Source organism: Cololabis saira, chromosome 8 (genome assembly GCF_033807715.1).
Source record: "Cololabis saira isolate AMF1-May2022 chromosome 8, fColSai1.1, whole genome shotgun sequence".
In the NCBI taxonomy this organism is placed as follows: domain Eukaryota; kingdom Metazoa; phylum Chordata; class Actinopteri; order Beloniformes; family Belonidae; genus Cololabis; species Cololabis saira.
This window is the reverse complement of record NC_084594.1, coordinates 19,132,583-19,148,706: the sequence shown is the minus strand read 5'-3', so window position 1 is coordinate 19,148,706 and position 16,124 is coordinate 19,132,583. Positions and strand designations below refer to the sequence as shown.

General features: G+C 40.2%; 1 protein-coding gene across 2 annotated transcripts; it reads left to right on the top strand.

Moving 5' to 3' along the window:
• Nucleotides 1-2,699: 2,699 nt before the first annotated feature.
• Nucleotides 2,700-15,582, top strand: si:dkey-222f2.1 (keratin, type II cytoskeletal 8). Of its 2 annotated transcripts, none has more exons than XM_061727032.1 (10): nt 2,700-3,036; nt 9,545-9,753; nt 9,840-9,900; nt 10,896-10,991; nt 11,309-11,473; nt 11,621-11,746; nt 11,842-11,985; nt 12,091-12,167; nt 14,758-14,804; nt 15,032-15,582. In XM_061727032.1, the coding sequence occupies exons 1-10, from the start codon at nt 2,725-2,727 to the stop codon at nt 15,136-15,138; spliced, it is 1,344 nt and encodes a 447-aa protein (XP_061583016.1). In that variant the 5' UTR covers nt 2,700-2,724; the 3' UTR covers nt 15,139-15,582. The 2 variants fall into 2 exon arrangements, with proteins under 2 accessions (XP_061583016.1, XP_061583015.1); XM_061727031.1 differs by having other exon boundaries at nt 11,309-11,512.
• Nucleotides 15,583-16,124: the final 542 nt, after the last annotated feature.

Sequence of the window (16,124 nt, the reverse complement as noted above, 5' to 3'; positions counted from 1 at the left end):
CAAAACTGGTACTGCAGTCACTTTCAAAATATTGTTGAGCGGCGTGTACCCTCCCCCTCCTCCCCCCGACCAGAGGTTGCCAGGTAGGCTGCAGAATGCAGCAGGAACGTAGGCTGCCATGGCTGGGATAATTAGAGCCGAGCTGGCAACCCGGATGCCGAAACAATGCTGACTTCGTGATTGGGAGATAGGTGGAGGGTGGAGCTTCAGAAACAATACTGACTTGGTGATTGGGAGATAGGTGGAGGGTGGAGCTTCAGAAACAATACTGACTTGGTGATTGGGAGATAGGTGGAGGGTGGAGCTTCAGGCCAAAACAAAAAATAACAACATAAACATCAGTTGAGGGCTGCAACTCCTTTTTAAACTGGAATATCCTGGCTTGAGTGCTGTTGTCAGTGACATAAGTATTTGAAATGAACATGATTTTTAAATGTCTGTTGACATTTCGGGGTCATTTTATGATTCGTTTTATTATTGCTCTTACATACAGCTCCTTTAAGTTATTAGGACATCAATTGGAGCAATTTAAAAAAATGTTCTTACAGTTTTTCACAATTGTTTAAACACATTTATTGGAACATCAGACACAATGTGCACAACCTGAAACTCATTTTTCAGGTGGCTGAACCAATCCTGCTGAACTCCAAGCACATTTACTGCTCTATACTCAAATTCCCATTCCATACCACACATTTCTCACAACACTACACACAATTCCCAATATCCTGCACACTCTTCCTGTATTCACTCTCTTGCTGTTCACACAGAACACACAGTCAATCACATTTCTAAACTCCAAAGGCTGTTGTGCAATATGCAATCAGCAATTTGCCATTGAATTCATATTCATTGATGAAGCGGGGTTCAACCTTGTAAAAAGAAGGCGCCGAGGGAAGAATATCATCGGCCAGCGAGCCATCACAGAGGTCCCTGGCCAACGTGGAGGGAACATAACAATATGTGCTGCTATCAATCACCACAGTGTCCTCCATCACCATGCCACCCTTGGCCCCTACAACACTGCACTTCTTCTAGCATTCCTGGACCAGCTCTGTAATATCATTGTCCAGCCAGACCAGATGGAGGACACAGAGCTGGTCAGGTTTGTTGTTATCTGGGACAATGTCAGTTTCCACCGGGCTGCTCTGGTCCGTGACTGGTTCAGGGTCCATCCAGAAGTTGATGTCCTATATCTCCCTCCATACTCTCCCTTCCTCAACACAATTGAGGAGTTTTTCTCTGCCTGGAGATGGAAGGTATACGAGAGAAATCCTCAGACACGGATCCCACTGCTGCAGGCCACCGAGGACGCATGTGATGATGTCACTGCTGAGGCCTGTCAAGGCTTCATGCGGCATTGTAGGAGATTGTTCCCCCGCTGATTGGCCAGGGAGAACATCGCCTGCCACGTGGATGAGGTCCTGTGGCCAGCCAGGGATGAAAGGCAGGATTCAGCCTAATACTTTTGTTCTGTTTCTATTTTCTGTCAAGTTTTCACCCACAGCTTGCTGTGATGTCCAGTGGACTGCACATTTTGAGTCCAAATACTGTACTGTAAAAATATGATTTGTTGTTACTGTAAAGAATTGTGTGTTGTTTTCTATTTGAGTAGCCTATACATAATAATAGTATATGGTGATATATTACATCCAACAGCTGAAGGTGTAACACTGAACATACAAATGCATGATTATACTGAGGCATTCATTCATTCATGTAGTGTTTTCCATTCATACTAGTGTCTTCCATTCTGCACGTCAGTGTTCAGTGGGTGCTTAGAAATGTCTACTCAAATGATGTATGTGTTTGGCATTTGAGAAGGAAATACCATTTAGTGAAGAGTTAACACTGTTTTGAGAGTAGAGTGTGCTTTTGCAAGAGAAGTGTAGGATTTTGCATTTTGTGTGTGAGTTTTGTAATTTTTGTTTAGAGTTTTGAGAAAGTGAGGTAGTCTATCAGGAAATGTGTTTAAACAATTGTGAAAAACTGTAAAAGTAACTAAAATGTAACTTGTAAAAGTTACTTGTTGATGTAAGTAATCAAAGTAACTGCCTTACTTTATCAATTCAGTAAGTCTACTCTTATTCTCTCCAGTCTCTACCAGTCAAGTCAAGTCCAGTCAACTTTATTGTCAATTCTGACATGTGCAACACAATACAGGATCAAAATTTGTCATCCTCAAAGGCCTTGAGGTGCAGCAGCTAAATAAAATAAGACACTATGTGTAAATCTTAAAGAATAAAAATATAAATATAAAGAAGAAAAAAAATAATTTTAAAAGAAATATGTTCTGTATGTACGGTAAAAGACCGGAATGGGAAGAATGGATGAAAACCTACATATATGCATACACAGTATGACCGGTTTGTTGATGAGTTAGTTCTTAGTTGTGGGGAGCAGAGGTAAGGCAGAGCAGGTAGAGTTCAGTTTCCTGTCTGCCTGGTGGGTGAACCTTCTCCCCTCCTCTTTTGCCTCCACCCCGGGGAGGCTTGGAAGGTCATAAGACACCTGAGAAACCTCATTGTGGTTTTTAAACACCCTGCATCCACCAGTTTCACTCCTCTGCTCCTGACTTTCATTGTCTGCTCCGTTCGGCTTGTTTCAAGCGTTTTGATTTTGTTTGTTTTTATTAGCATCAGGTTCATTATTTTTCTCCTTTTTCCAGCCATCTTTCGCCCTCCATCCACCATCCACCATCCACCATCCACCTCCTGCTCCATCATGAGTCTGAGTCGTTCCAAGCGGATCAGCTCCAGCAGCTCGGTCCGGAGCAGCAGTGCGTCGAGGAGGCTGAGTGGCTTCGGTCCAGGTCAGGGGGGATTCAGCGGCGTGTCCCTGAGCAGCAGCTCTCTGTACGCTGGTACCAATGGGCATCATCATGGTCTGGGGGCCTCGCTGACCTCGCTGTCGGTCAACAAGAGCCTTCTGTCCCCCCTGAACCTGGAGATCGACCCCAACCTGTCCCTGAGCCGAGCGCATGAGAAGGAGCAGATCAAGAGCCTCAACAACCGCTTTGCAAGCTTCATCGACAAGGTAAAGAGACTTGAAAATTCATCATTTATTATTATTAATGTGCTTTAGTACCCTATTAGACAGTTGAATTGAACAAAACTAAAAAGTGGATATCTTTCTGCTTCAGTTTGAACATTTATTTAAATCTCTAATATGAACAAATCAGGGAATAATTCTGATGAGAATGACCAAATGATAAGCTTCTGATAACGTTTAATGGTCAGTAAACATTAAATGAAAGATGAAGTATTTAGAGGAGACTTGACCATTTATGGTTCATAAACTTGACTATTAATTCAAAAGCGAGGACTGTGTTGTAAAAGATGATTTAGCAGAGAACAGATTAAAATATGGTATATAAATGATTGAAAAAAAACAATGATTCGTTAATTAATATCTGTGAATCAGCGGTGTTGTTTCCTCAAGTAGTTCCTGATTAACAGAGAAAAAGATCCAAAAACAACACAAAATTGCAAATCTTTCATTGCCAGTATGTCTCTAGTTCCATCTCTCTAGTATCTTTCTAGTTTCATCGCGTTCGTTCCCCTCAAATGAACTCATAGGTCATCACACTGAACACAGTCCTTACCACTGCAACTGTGTGCAACACTTTCTCACAGCTGTTGGTGGCTGCGCTTTCGCGGGTCTTTGCAGAACATGACTCAGAGCTGATGGGGTTTTTCGGTGGGAAGGGAAGTGTGAGTTGACTGTGCTTGAAGCTTGCATTGCATGTAAGACCAAAAAAGCCTCTCAAACCGACCTCAGCTCTCAGATGAAACAATGGAAACTCTTTGAAAAGTGTGTCAGTGCAACAAGTGCTCTGCGGTCGTCTCGCTTCCTTCCAGCTGTAGCTCTTGAGGAATGTGACGCAGTGCAAAAACCTAGTTGACTGATTCATGTACAGAGATGTGAGTTTCTTTTGTGGTAATGTACATAAAAATAACTGCACAGATTAATACGGTGTCATCACTTCATCTAGTAAAAAAAAAATCTTGAAAGAAGTGTAACTTCATATTGACGACATGTTGAATAAAAGTGGATAACCATTTCTTGGTCTGAATGAGACAAAAAAAAATACATATTTCAAGTTGGATTTGTATTGCTTTGTTTTTTCCACGAAAGCTTTTTCACAAGAAAATACATTTTATGTTAGACTTCATAACACAGAAACACAGAAATATGTTCATTGTTGTGTTATATAAGCTGTTAGTCCGAAGACCAAGTTTAGTGTTTGGACTTTTGATGCAGCCGGATGAACCAATTATGATCATTTCAGACTCATTTGCAGTTATTTTAACATTATCAGGATAGTTGAACAGTAGTAATTTTAGATGTAACTGAGCAGTAAAACTGTGGCATCATTGTTTGGAGATGCTGCAGTTTTCAAAGACTGAACCAAAGTTTAGGAAACGTCCTGGGTTGACGCAGATGTGCTCAGCCTGCTGTCCATGAGGGCCTTACAGTTTTTCACTATTGCTTAAACACATTTCACGATACTGCCCTCACTTTTCACAAAACTCTAAACACAAAACACTTTTCTAAAGCTACGTACACTAAACCTCACAGTTTCTTTTCAAAACCAACCCATCACACCAAAACAGATGCTCATATGCTCAAAAACCAACCCATCACACCAAAACAGTTGCTCATATGCACAAAAACCAACCCATCACACCAAAACAGTTGCTCATATGCACAAAAACCAACCCATCACACCAAAACAGTTGCTCATATGCTCAAAAGCAAACTCTGACACCAAAATACCACTCAAGGCCTGTGAAAATGTAAACACTACTGAGCATCATTAACCACATTACCAAAAAAATTTAAAACACAATGTTCACAGTGTGAGACTGTTCTTTTTACAGTTTCACAACTGCCAGGATGCATTTGAGCAACCCTTATTTATTCTCAAATATGTTTTGGGCATTAACTATAGATTTGTGCATTTCATGGGAATAGTTACATAATGCAGAAAATGCAGTAATATCACAACTCAATGCAAAAATGAGTACTGTAAACTCCATAGAGGATCCATTACACACAATAGATACAGTACAGTAACAATTGAGAACACAATGTTCAGGGTGCGATTTCTTTTATAATAGTATGTTTGAAAATTGACACAGTATGTTGTATGTTGACACCGAAATCATGGGGCGGCATCACGTTGGGCTGGGTCGGGCCACAGGACCTCATCAACGTCACAGGCAATATTGTCCATAGCCAAACAACGTGGGAAGAATGCCCTGGCATGCCACACCCAGCCTTGGAACACCTCCACAGCCACATCATCACAGGCCAGGTCCATAGCCCTGAGAAGGTTCTCTCTGGTGTAAGGTTGGCGGTCATAGACCTTCCACCGCCATGATGAGAAGAACTCCTCTATTGGGTTTAGGAACGGAGAGTAGGGTGGCAGACATACACTAATGAATTGCTGATTGATGTTACAGTTTTTCACAATTGTTTAAACACATTTCCTGATAGACTACCTCACTTTCTCAAAACTCTAAACACAAATTACAAAACTCACACACAAAATGCAAAATCCTACACTTGTCTTGCAAAAGCACACTCTACCCTCAAAACAGTGTTAACTCTTCACTAAATGGTATTTCCTTCTCAAATGCCAAACACATCTGACACGAACTCCTCTTCTCCTGTCTTGATCATCTATTTTTGTTTTTGAGGCTTCAGCAAACTGCACTGACTTATATAGGTGTGGTCACATCATTTGCAATAGGTGTTTTCAATTATGAGTAGTTGTGTTTACTGATTGACACCAGGTATGTTCATTGTGTTCAAGTTTTGCTGATTGTGGGTAGCATTTTGCATCACATGAGCTTCACAATGCATATTGGAGCAGAGTTATATGCAAAATGTGTTTTAGCACGGTAAAATGTGTTTAGAGTTTTGAGAAAAAGGGGATGGGTTTTGTGAAAAGTGTCTACAGGTGAATTGTGTTTGTGGTTGTGGCAAAAGGGGGGTAGTTTTACTAAATGTGTTTAGGCAACTGGTCATTTGGTTTAGAGTACTGGGTTTTGTGTTTTGGCAATAGAGAAAAACTGTAAAAGTACCCTGGTCCCTAAACCGAAGGCAGAGATGGAAGCTTACATAATTATGAACCAGAATTTATTGAGAAACAGAAAGTAGGACAGTAAATGTGCGTGTGAGTGGTCCGGTTGAAGAACACTGCCCCTACACATTTCCCACAGATGGGGCAAGGAACCCTGTGATGAAGCTGGACATTGATACCCTTCTTAGGGAACATGGTTACTTTCTCACGGAGTGGATAACATTCTCACAATAGAAGCTTTGTTGGCTTCTGGCATCAGTGGAGATACACTTCAGGCGTACAGTGATGGAGAGCTGAGCTGGATGATGGCCCGTTTCTCCAAACTTACAACATGAACCTTCCTCACAACAGGTTGGATTGTCTAATAAGTAACCAAAGTACTAGTTCAGCTCTGAGCAGGGTCAATGCATTTTTCTACATCATGCCGCCTTGCAGCGGGATGGATGGATGGATGGATGGATGGATGGATGGATGGATGGATGGATGGATGGATGGATGGATGGATGGATGGATGGATGGATGGATGGATGGATGGATGGATGGATGGATGGATGGATGGATGGAGATAATGGCTGTGCTTACAACACATCTCTTGTTACAGTTAAAAACTTATTGTGACAAGGGTTTTATTATCTTTCTAAAGTTTTATTTTCATTAAGGGGTGTGGTAGTCTAGTGGCTACAGCCCCCTAATGGCAAGATGAACCACCTTAGGCTCCTGAGCAAGGCCCTTAACCCTAATTGCTCCATGGTCTGTGTTCTCTCAGATGTAAGTCGCTTTGGATAAAAGTGTCTGCTAAATGACAGTAGTAGTAGTAGTAGTAGTAGTAGTAGTAGTAGTAGTAGTAGTAGTAGTAGTAGTAGTAGTAGTAGGAAAATAAAAATCAAGGATCCCTTTTTTCCAAATTCCTCTCTGGCCTGACCATGTCGTTAAGAAGTTATCCTCAGCAATATCTGCAATACTTCAGGTACCAAAGTTAAGGAGGCGTTGTTGGTATAAATTCTGGATGCTTTGCTGAATCAATTCCTCTGATTATTATATTTTTCCAAAAATAAAGGCAGAACCTCAAGCAGGTTTATGAGCAAAGTGAGTGAAGAACTGAAAACAATGAATGAAAACCACATACGATATGTGAGAAAAGAATAAAAAAGTAATAGTAACATTTAACAGTATTTGGATGCGTAATGATGAGCAGTAACATTATATGATTTTATACCGCATTAAATATCATTTCCATCTTTGATGACTTATGAAGATAAATTGATTCAAAACTGGTTAAAACTGGGCATGTGTCTGAATCAGCACCCACATGTGTTTTTACCCAAAAATGTCCTTCATCCCAAGTTTAAAGGTCAGCATGCATAATGTGATTTTTTTATTAATTTTTTTTTTTTTAAATCAACTAAATTAATGAATAATGTAATGGAGGGACTGTGTGATTTCCTTGTTGATGAAACATCCATAAGAGAGCTTTTCAAAGCTAGAAAGGTTTAACATCAGCCCGGGCCTGCAAAATACGTGACGGTTCAGGGAAACTAACTCACCTGAGTTTACTGGCGTAATCCAACACCACATCAAACTTTAAAGAGCAGCTTCCCTCTTGAGGAGAGGTGATTAGTCCGATGTAACCAGCAGACAAACTCGCTGCTAGATGATGACCCAGTTTAAATATGGATGACAGGCGTGATCATTGGGGAATGTAATGGCACTTTCTAACTTTCCTTTATTTCAGGAATGATCCTTTGTTCCTCCTTAAAAATGTGTTTAACCATAAACACGTTTTAAACCGCTACCATCAGCTCAGTTTGCACAATCATCCTCATACTGAACCGAGGCCGCCGGGCTGCAGGACATTTAAGCTCTCGGCCCCATCTCCGGCCCATTTCCGTCCCATCAAGTTGGATTGTAACCCGATAAATCCGGCCAGGCGTGGTGTAGCCTTTTCTGTTTCCAACAGAACGCAGGCTTTGTGTTGTGGGACATATAAACCCGTCTGCAGGCGGGAAACGTGAGCTGCACTGATACTGGCCAGGAGGATAGTCTGATGACAATGTTCTTGACCTTCTCATCTGCATGAATGACACTCTTTCTTTGAGCTCTGTTTATCAAAGCATTACTTAATCCTACAGCTGTATTTCATGGTAATGTCCATAGTTGGCCATTAAGTAATTTTCTTGCTTACAAGCTTACAAACACTACAAAAAAAGTGATATGAATCCCAAAGCTTTGTTCAAGAGTCAGTTGGTGTACATTTTGGAAAAGCAGATCACGGTGAACTCCACAGAAGAAGACCTGCGGTATTTGCAGATCCTGAGAGTTTACCTCCAATAACAGCAGCATAATTCATATTTTTGCATGATTATTACATGCAATACTGAACGCTCCGATAAGAATGCGTTTCTGCCCAAAGGTCCAAGAAGTCCCAAAATGCAATGTGTGCAACTTTTCACTCAATAAAAACACAAAAGTGCCTCAAAGTTTAGAACCATCAACGGTTGGTTTTAGGTGCTAGGTGTTGGCAGTGGCACCAACAATTTAAAAAATCCATGCATCCAATATAACGTGACATGCTACTGTAAATCAATGCTTCACTCCATCACATCCACAAAGAGTGTGCGACTCTTCCAGATGTACCAGTTGCCTGCTCTTTGACCCCCCGCCTGCACAAAAAAACTGGGTTGAATAGTCATAAATCTCCTAGTGAATTTTCAGTTGTTTTGGGACAAACAGCTCATGTGATGGAGAATTTAGCCCTGGGCACTTGGATAAAACCAAAACTGCTGTGAGGAGCAAATTCAGCCTTGCCCTGAGAACAGAGTCTACAGACTGATAAAAGATTAGCTCTGTTCATCTGAATTGTTAGGATGAATAATCATTCATGCTTTAAAATCATTATGCTTCCTTTATTTATTTGCATTCTGCATCGAGATGCATGTATGTTCTGACACATTTTCAGGCAAATGCTTAATTAAATCTACTGAAATCTGGCTCATCTCTCAAGTCTTATTCTTGGTAACTTGGGAACTCAGTCCGGATATTCACCTAGTTGGAAAGAACATATTAACGAATATTTGATAGGTTTTTCCACAACAGCTCATATACTGATTGTAAAATATACAAATAAATGAATGAATGAATATTGTCACTCAACTAATTTCACAAGTCCTATTCTCTGCACAACACAAAGTCACTTTTAGGGTGGTCTTCTGCAGCCATCCTCTCATATTTGCCGCCATCTAGCTGCTCATAATATTAGGCACAACTTGCATAACGTGCACATCACTCCTCAGTTATATAGCAGCATTATGGATGGTTTTGATAAAGTTTAATTTATGGAGTTGAACTATATGTTGAGATCTTTGCTAAACATTGAAACATGAAAGTCGTGACAAAATCACAGCATCTGATTCTAAATACACATTTCCGTTGATGCTTGGCTTTGCTCTCGTCCAGGTCTGTTTCCTGGAGCAGCAGAACAAGATGCTCGAGACGAAGCTGGAACTGCTGCAGGGTCAGGGGGTGAGCCGATCCAACGTGGAGCCCCTGTTCGAGGCCTACATGGCAGGTCTGAGGCGCCAGATGGACCTGGTCAACAACGACAAGATCAAACTGGACGGGGAGCTGAGGAACATGCAGGGCCTGGTGGAGGACTACAAGCACAAGTGAATGATGACCTCAGAGTTGTGATATTGAAGCACTATTCTCGTTAATCCCACTGTAATGTCACACAGTCCTCTTTCTGCCACAGATATGAGGACGAGATTAACAAGAGAAACAACCTGGAGAATGACTTTGTTATCCTGAAGAAGGTCAGGACACAAACACTCATTCATACATTCAGCCATACAGGTGTGGCAGGTAACATGAGCTGCTTTGTTGTGCTTTCTTATTGTCCTCATTTCCCTCTATTCCTGTAACCGCTTGGCTTTGCGTGAGAACAGTTCAGTTTGATCAAAATTCACACTTTGATTTGTTCTTGGATTGTAAATATGACATATTTTGGTGTGTACATGTAAACTGCAGTAACTTTAGCTATTTGATAAAGGTTATGTTTGCCGTTTATACAAATGCTTCTTTGTGGAAAATAAATAATTCAGTTCCCTCGGCTGAAAATTCTCATTTAAAAAGTATTTCTATTTTATTTTTTTATTTTTCTGAACAAAACCACACAATGTGACGATTTTTGATTCTCTGCAGATCGTTAGGTCTTTAGATTATTCGACTTTTCCCAACCAGTCTTCGTGCAATGAACGCCTTGGTCATTGTTTTTCCAGGCGTAAATGATCTGCCAGCTAACTCTGGTGCAACTGTAAGAAATTCTTCCCTGTCAAATAAATATACAAATCAGATGATTCAACCAGGAACCTTTCTTCCAAATCTGGAAAGATGTGAATGAATCAGAAACAGATATAATTCCCAGCTGTATGTTTATATCCTAAATGCCTCCCCACTTTTGTGTGAACGATATCCTGCAATAACTCTTGCAAATAATGTCATCCAGTATTATTAAATACAGTTTAGAGTAATGTTTTCTATATTGATTTATGACAAATGAATAATAATGGATGTCCATTAACTGATAACACTTTTCAGATCAGTAATCCCACTGCCACAGTGTCAGATTTATTTATTACAATAGTTGGATGTCATGCATCAGGGCTCCTACTTACTGTATAAGAGTGTTTTCCAACCTGTGGGTGGGTGTTGACAGTCTGAGGGGTCAAACTGAGTGCTTTTATACACCTGTCCTAGTCTTGTGACCGCTCTGCATCAACTTCATGTAAATATAAACGTGTGTTTCCAGGATGTGGACTCCGCCTACCTGGTCAAAGCAGATCTCGAGGACAAAGTTGGAGCTCTGACTGATGAGATCAACTTCCTGAGGAACATCTACGAGGAGGTTTGTCTTTGCTTTGTCGCCTGAAAGTCAACTTCAAACATTGGAATCAAATTTTATTAATATGGCAAGACTCCCCAAAACTTTTACTCTTTAGTAGAAAGAAACATATTTTTTCGCACACTGTCTCACCAAACCAATGAATAGTCCGAACTATGTAAGTGTTCAAGGAATTATCACCTGCCTGTCTAATTTAATTTCGTTACTAATCAGTTTTAATCTTTTTTTATTATGCATAAAATTAAATGTGCCTTTTTCATTTGGCTTGGAACTTATGGAAATGATGTGTTCATCTGTTTCATTCCTCCCACCCGGAGCAGGAGCTGCGCGAGCTGCAGGCCAGCATCAAAGACACCTCAGTGGTGGTGCAGATGGACAACAGTCGCAGCCTCAACATGGAGCAGATCGTAGTTGAAGTCAAAGCTCAGTACGAGGAGATCGCAGCCCGCAGCCGAGAGGAGGCGGAGGCCTGGTACAAGAACAAGGTTAGGCTGAGGGAGCGTGACAAACGGGCCAGCTGCTTGGTAAAGATATGAAATAGACACACAATTATTGTAATTAAGGTGATTCTCATGAAAACCTACAAAGGTCTGTTTTTGCGCACATAGTAGTCATCGTTCCTCTGTTTGCAGTTTGACCAAATGTCAGTGCAGGCCAGCCAGTTTGGAGACGAGCTCCGAATTGTCAAAGGAGAGGTCGCTGAGGTCAATCGGCTGATCGGCCGCCTGCAGAGCGAGATAGAGGCCGTGAAGGCGCAGGTACAAACAAGTCACATGAATTTCAGGAGGAATATAGTTCAGATATATTTCCGCTGATTTTGCTCATTTTGCATGTGTGTGTCCGTCAATTTTAGCGGGCCAGCCTGGAGAACCAGCTGGCTGAAGCTGAGGAACGCGGGGAACTGGCCGTGAAAGAAGCCAAAGCCCGGACCAGGGACCTGGAGGACGCTCTGCAGAGAGCCAAGCAGGACATGGCCAGACAACTACGAGAATACCAGGTGATCAAGGACGCGTCATGGATGGAAATGTGGAAAATAAAAAACTGTGGCAAGGACTAGCCTGGAAAGAGCGATATGTAAATGTCTCATTCTCTTCACCTGCAGGACTTGATGAACCTGAAACTGGCTTTGGACATTGAGATCGCCACCTACAGGAAGCTGTTGGAGGGAGAGGAGGACAGGTGGGGCAGGGGAGGTCCAGTAGCGGTACATATGAGAGCCGGGCCGGGGGGCGGGGCATATGACCGGGCCCTTTGCAACCTGGAGCCTCTCGTCAGGCTGCCAAAATACCCGTCTCATTAACATAGCCTATACATGCCCAACAACGGGGCTTACAAGCATTACCAGATGTAAGAGCAGAACGTAGCCTATTAGAGATTGTGAAAGATAATTCTCAAATTTGTTAAAATAATAATACAATTTTTCAGAATAATTATGTTTACTTGCAGCAGGGTAACATATAATTGAATGTCGGCCCCTATGACTCAGGTGTGTGTGATCCTGTGCAGGAACACAGTTTAAAAAATGTTTGAAAGAAAGGAAAAGGTGAAATATTTAAGATTTCATTTCTACAAAGGGTAATTTGAATTTTGAAACCTGTTTTGTTGACCTTTTTTTAATCAATTATAATTTTCGGACTTTATACATCTATCCCAGAAAGTTATTCATCGCACAAAAGCCAGCAGCCACCTGAAGCCACGCTATTTGACACACAATCCAAAGCGTTTGATTGTATTTATCAGCACCACAGATAGCGGAAACCCACTTCATATAATTATATAACATGAACCACAAGAACAACCACAAGAACAACAAAACCATAGCCTAATAAAACGCATACATTTCAGACACAAATTCAACGCACTTGTAGGAGTTCAGCACCACAGATAGCCACCAGTAGTAGTAGTAGTAGTAGTAGTGTAGTAAAATTGGCACGGCGGCCCATAAATTCATATACAAGTTCAAATTCAATTTGAAGTATTGTGGCCTACTCACCACTACTTGAAGGGTACTCGGCGAACTTTGCGCTCCGCAAACTCGCTCGGGGGCCCGGGGATGAATCTGTGCTAATAATGTCTGGTTCATCTCCCACAGGAGGAGGATTAGGGCGAACAAAATATGTGTCTAGCTTGGGCAATTTGGCTTTTTCTTGCTCCCCTTTTTCTTTTTCTTTGCGTTTTATCGCTCCACTTTTGTGTTTATAACTCCCGCTCATGTTTAGGCTGTAGGACTACTGTGCTCTGTTGATCGATGATTATGTATGACGTTGATAGACGGCTGTTGATGATGAACGATTTTACCCAAAATACATTTGGAGATTCACTTGCAATTTTTGTTTTAATGTTAACTGTGAGTGTGAAAATCTCAGTACAGCATATTATACAATGCTTTCTACCTAATGTGAACCAAGTGGTGCCACAAAAAAAAAGTACCACCCCCAGCCCCCCCTGAAGCCCCGCCCGTGGAGAGGTTGATGAAATGGTCCTAGTCCTGGTCCTGACCCCTTGTTTTGTTAAAACATTATTTGAAAATATTTCCAAAGTTTTAGTTGTGAGTCTGACGAAAGGTAAGCAGGATAGGATAGGATAGGATTCAACTTTAATAATCCCCAAAGGGGAAACTTCATTGCCACCATGGCCACAATCACAACAATACAACATAAGACAATACACAGTAACAATGTCTCCACCTAGGGACAGCAGTGGATCAATACAACAGCAAAATAAACAGAAAAGGACCCCCCAAAAAAGGGAGATAAAAGAAAAAAGAATACAAATCCATTTAAAAGTTCTGAAATGACCCATCTGGAGAACCCCAGTATACCCCAACCTCTGCCGAAAGCATCGCCTCATTTAAATATTTACATATCCATTACTGTATTTTGGGAAATTGAGCAGCCAAACGCTGTAATAGATTTACCAGAAGACATTTATTAAGAACAGTTATAGCTATTTTCACTACAATTATTTGCTGTAATCATTGAAATCACTGACGAGGTGCATTAAATAGTGGACAAGACGTGCAACACTCCAAAAACTCATCTCTAAGTAAGAAATAAAAACTTGTTCCAAGAAAATTTGAAGACTATTTTAGACCAGTTTGCTGGTTTTATGAATTCTAGTTAATAAAAATGTTATTACCCCAATGGGCAAATATATGTTTTCTTAAAATAATACAATTTTGACTACATTTATAGACTATTATGATTATTTTTAGAGGTGCTGTTTTTACAGTGAAGGTGAAGGAAGAGGCAGAAGTAGTTAGTCTTCTTGCCCTCAATATTCTGGGGAGGTTTTCTATTCTTGGGTGAAAAAAACTTTTGCTGAAACAATTGATGCAAAATTCTGTGAGAATGGGAATAAAACCAGCTGAGTTGCAGCAACTGGATCTGCTGAATCTGGTAAACATTGTGAAACATCTGGACAAGGTGTTACAATCACCTGGCGGGGAAAAAATGAATAAATCTATAGATAAATAAATAATTGATGAAGACTTTACAACAACAATAATAATCTAAAGGAGAACAGGTCAGATTATTTCCAAATTTCCCCAAAAATACATGCATTTACCAGTTTACTTGTATTTTCAGTCAGAGACACAAATGTACGAGTCTCTTAAAAATCCTAGAAAATGCATAGAATGTTTATTACTGATTAACATTAATTTCTCTTGTCTCTGCGATATAAGAAGTCTGCAAAGTTACAGTGACCCAAGAAGGCACAAAAACAACCAGCTTGAATTATTGTTCCTTTTTTATCGTTTTTTCCTCAGACTTGGACATCAGTCCATCCTGAACATCCAGGCCATCTCCAACTACAGTAAGTAACAAACCTAAAGGGAATATTATAAGATGCATAAATACTAAAGCTGTTCAAACTTCTTCCAACGAAAAATGAACAAATCTAAACACTCTGATCAGAGGGGGATTTACTAATTTAGCAGCAAAACTTTAGGACAGGACAGTTACAGTATATCCAGAGTTTGTGTTTCATTCTTTTCCTCACGCCACCTTCCTCTCTCTGTTTCTCTCTCTGTTTGTCTGCAGGTTCTAAAAGCAGTAACGGTTATCACAGCAGCAGCAGCTCTCCTGCTCCAAAGCTGCTGATAAAGACGACTGAGACCAGAGATAACTCCAGATACAGCATCCACTGAGAGAAAACACACGCTGATCCTTCTGTAATGATTTCCAAACACTTGCCTCTTAATGTGTGGGGGTGCATGCAGGGCTTTATCAGTAACCTTTGTTTCAGATAATCAGAATATAAGTTAATTTTAACATAGAAGAAAAGAATAATAAGTAATGCAAACTGTTGCTATGGTGGGTATGATGTAGCTGGCTGCTGCATCTATTTTGAATAGATCAATTATATCAATAGTTCAGCAGACACTGTGCTACTCTGCTGTATTAATGTCTGTTTGATCTGTAGTAGGTTTATAAGAATGTAATAATATTATAATCCTGACAATTATTTGAAAATCACATTAGAGACTGGTTTCTGTAATAATACTATGTCAGAATAATTTAGCTTATCTGATAAATAAAGTGAACATGAACAGAAGGGGATACCGATTGTTTATGGTACTTAGAAAAATGATTCAGGAGTAATTCAAAACATATTCTTCATATCATATTTCTTCTTTGCATACTTTGCATTTCTTCTTTGTATACTTTTGGAATGTACTTGTTTTTCCACTGTGTGATCAAGCAATAAAAGTAATACAAAAATAAAAACAGTTGCCAATATGCAGTATTTACTTTATTATAGTGAATTTATAGGAACAGTGTGATGACATATTACTGCCCTCTAGAGGATACCCTTTGTATTGTCACAACATACGGGAACAAACGGGGACCGTCTGGTTTACAGTGTTTTTAAAAAGTCTAAGAGATCGCCACCTATTCATTTGATTCATATTGGGAATATATTGCCGATTAGTTGCAAAAGAAAATGTTGCCAAGTTGTCTCTTGGGACAACTTTATTTACAAACTGTAAAATTTGAATAAACATTGGTTTAAAGTTTAATATATATTTGTTGAAATTTGAAGTAAAATAAATAAAATGTGTTTAAATTATTTCTATTTTGAGGATTTCTTTAAACTTATGTGAATTATAAATATATAAATAGCAACTATAAC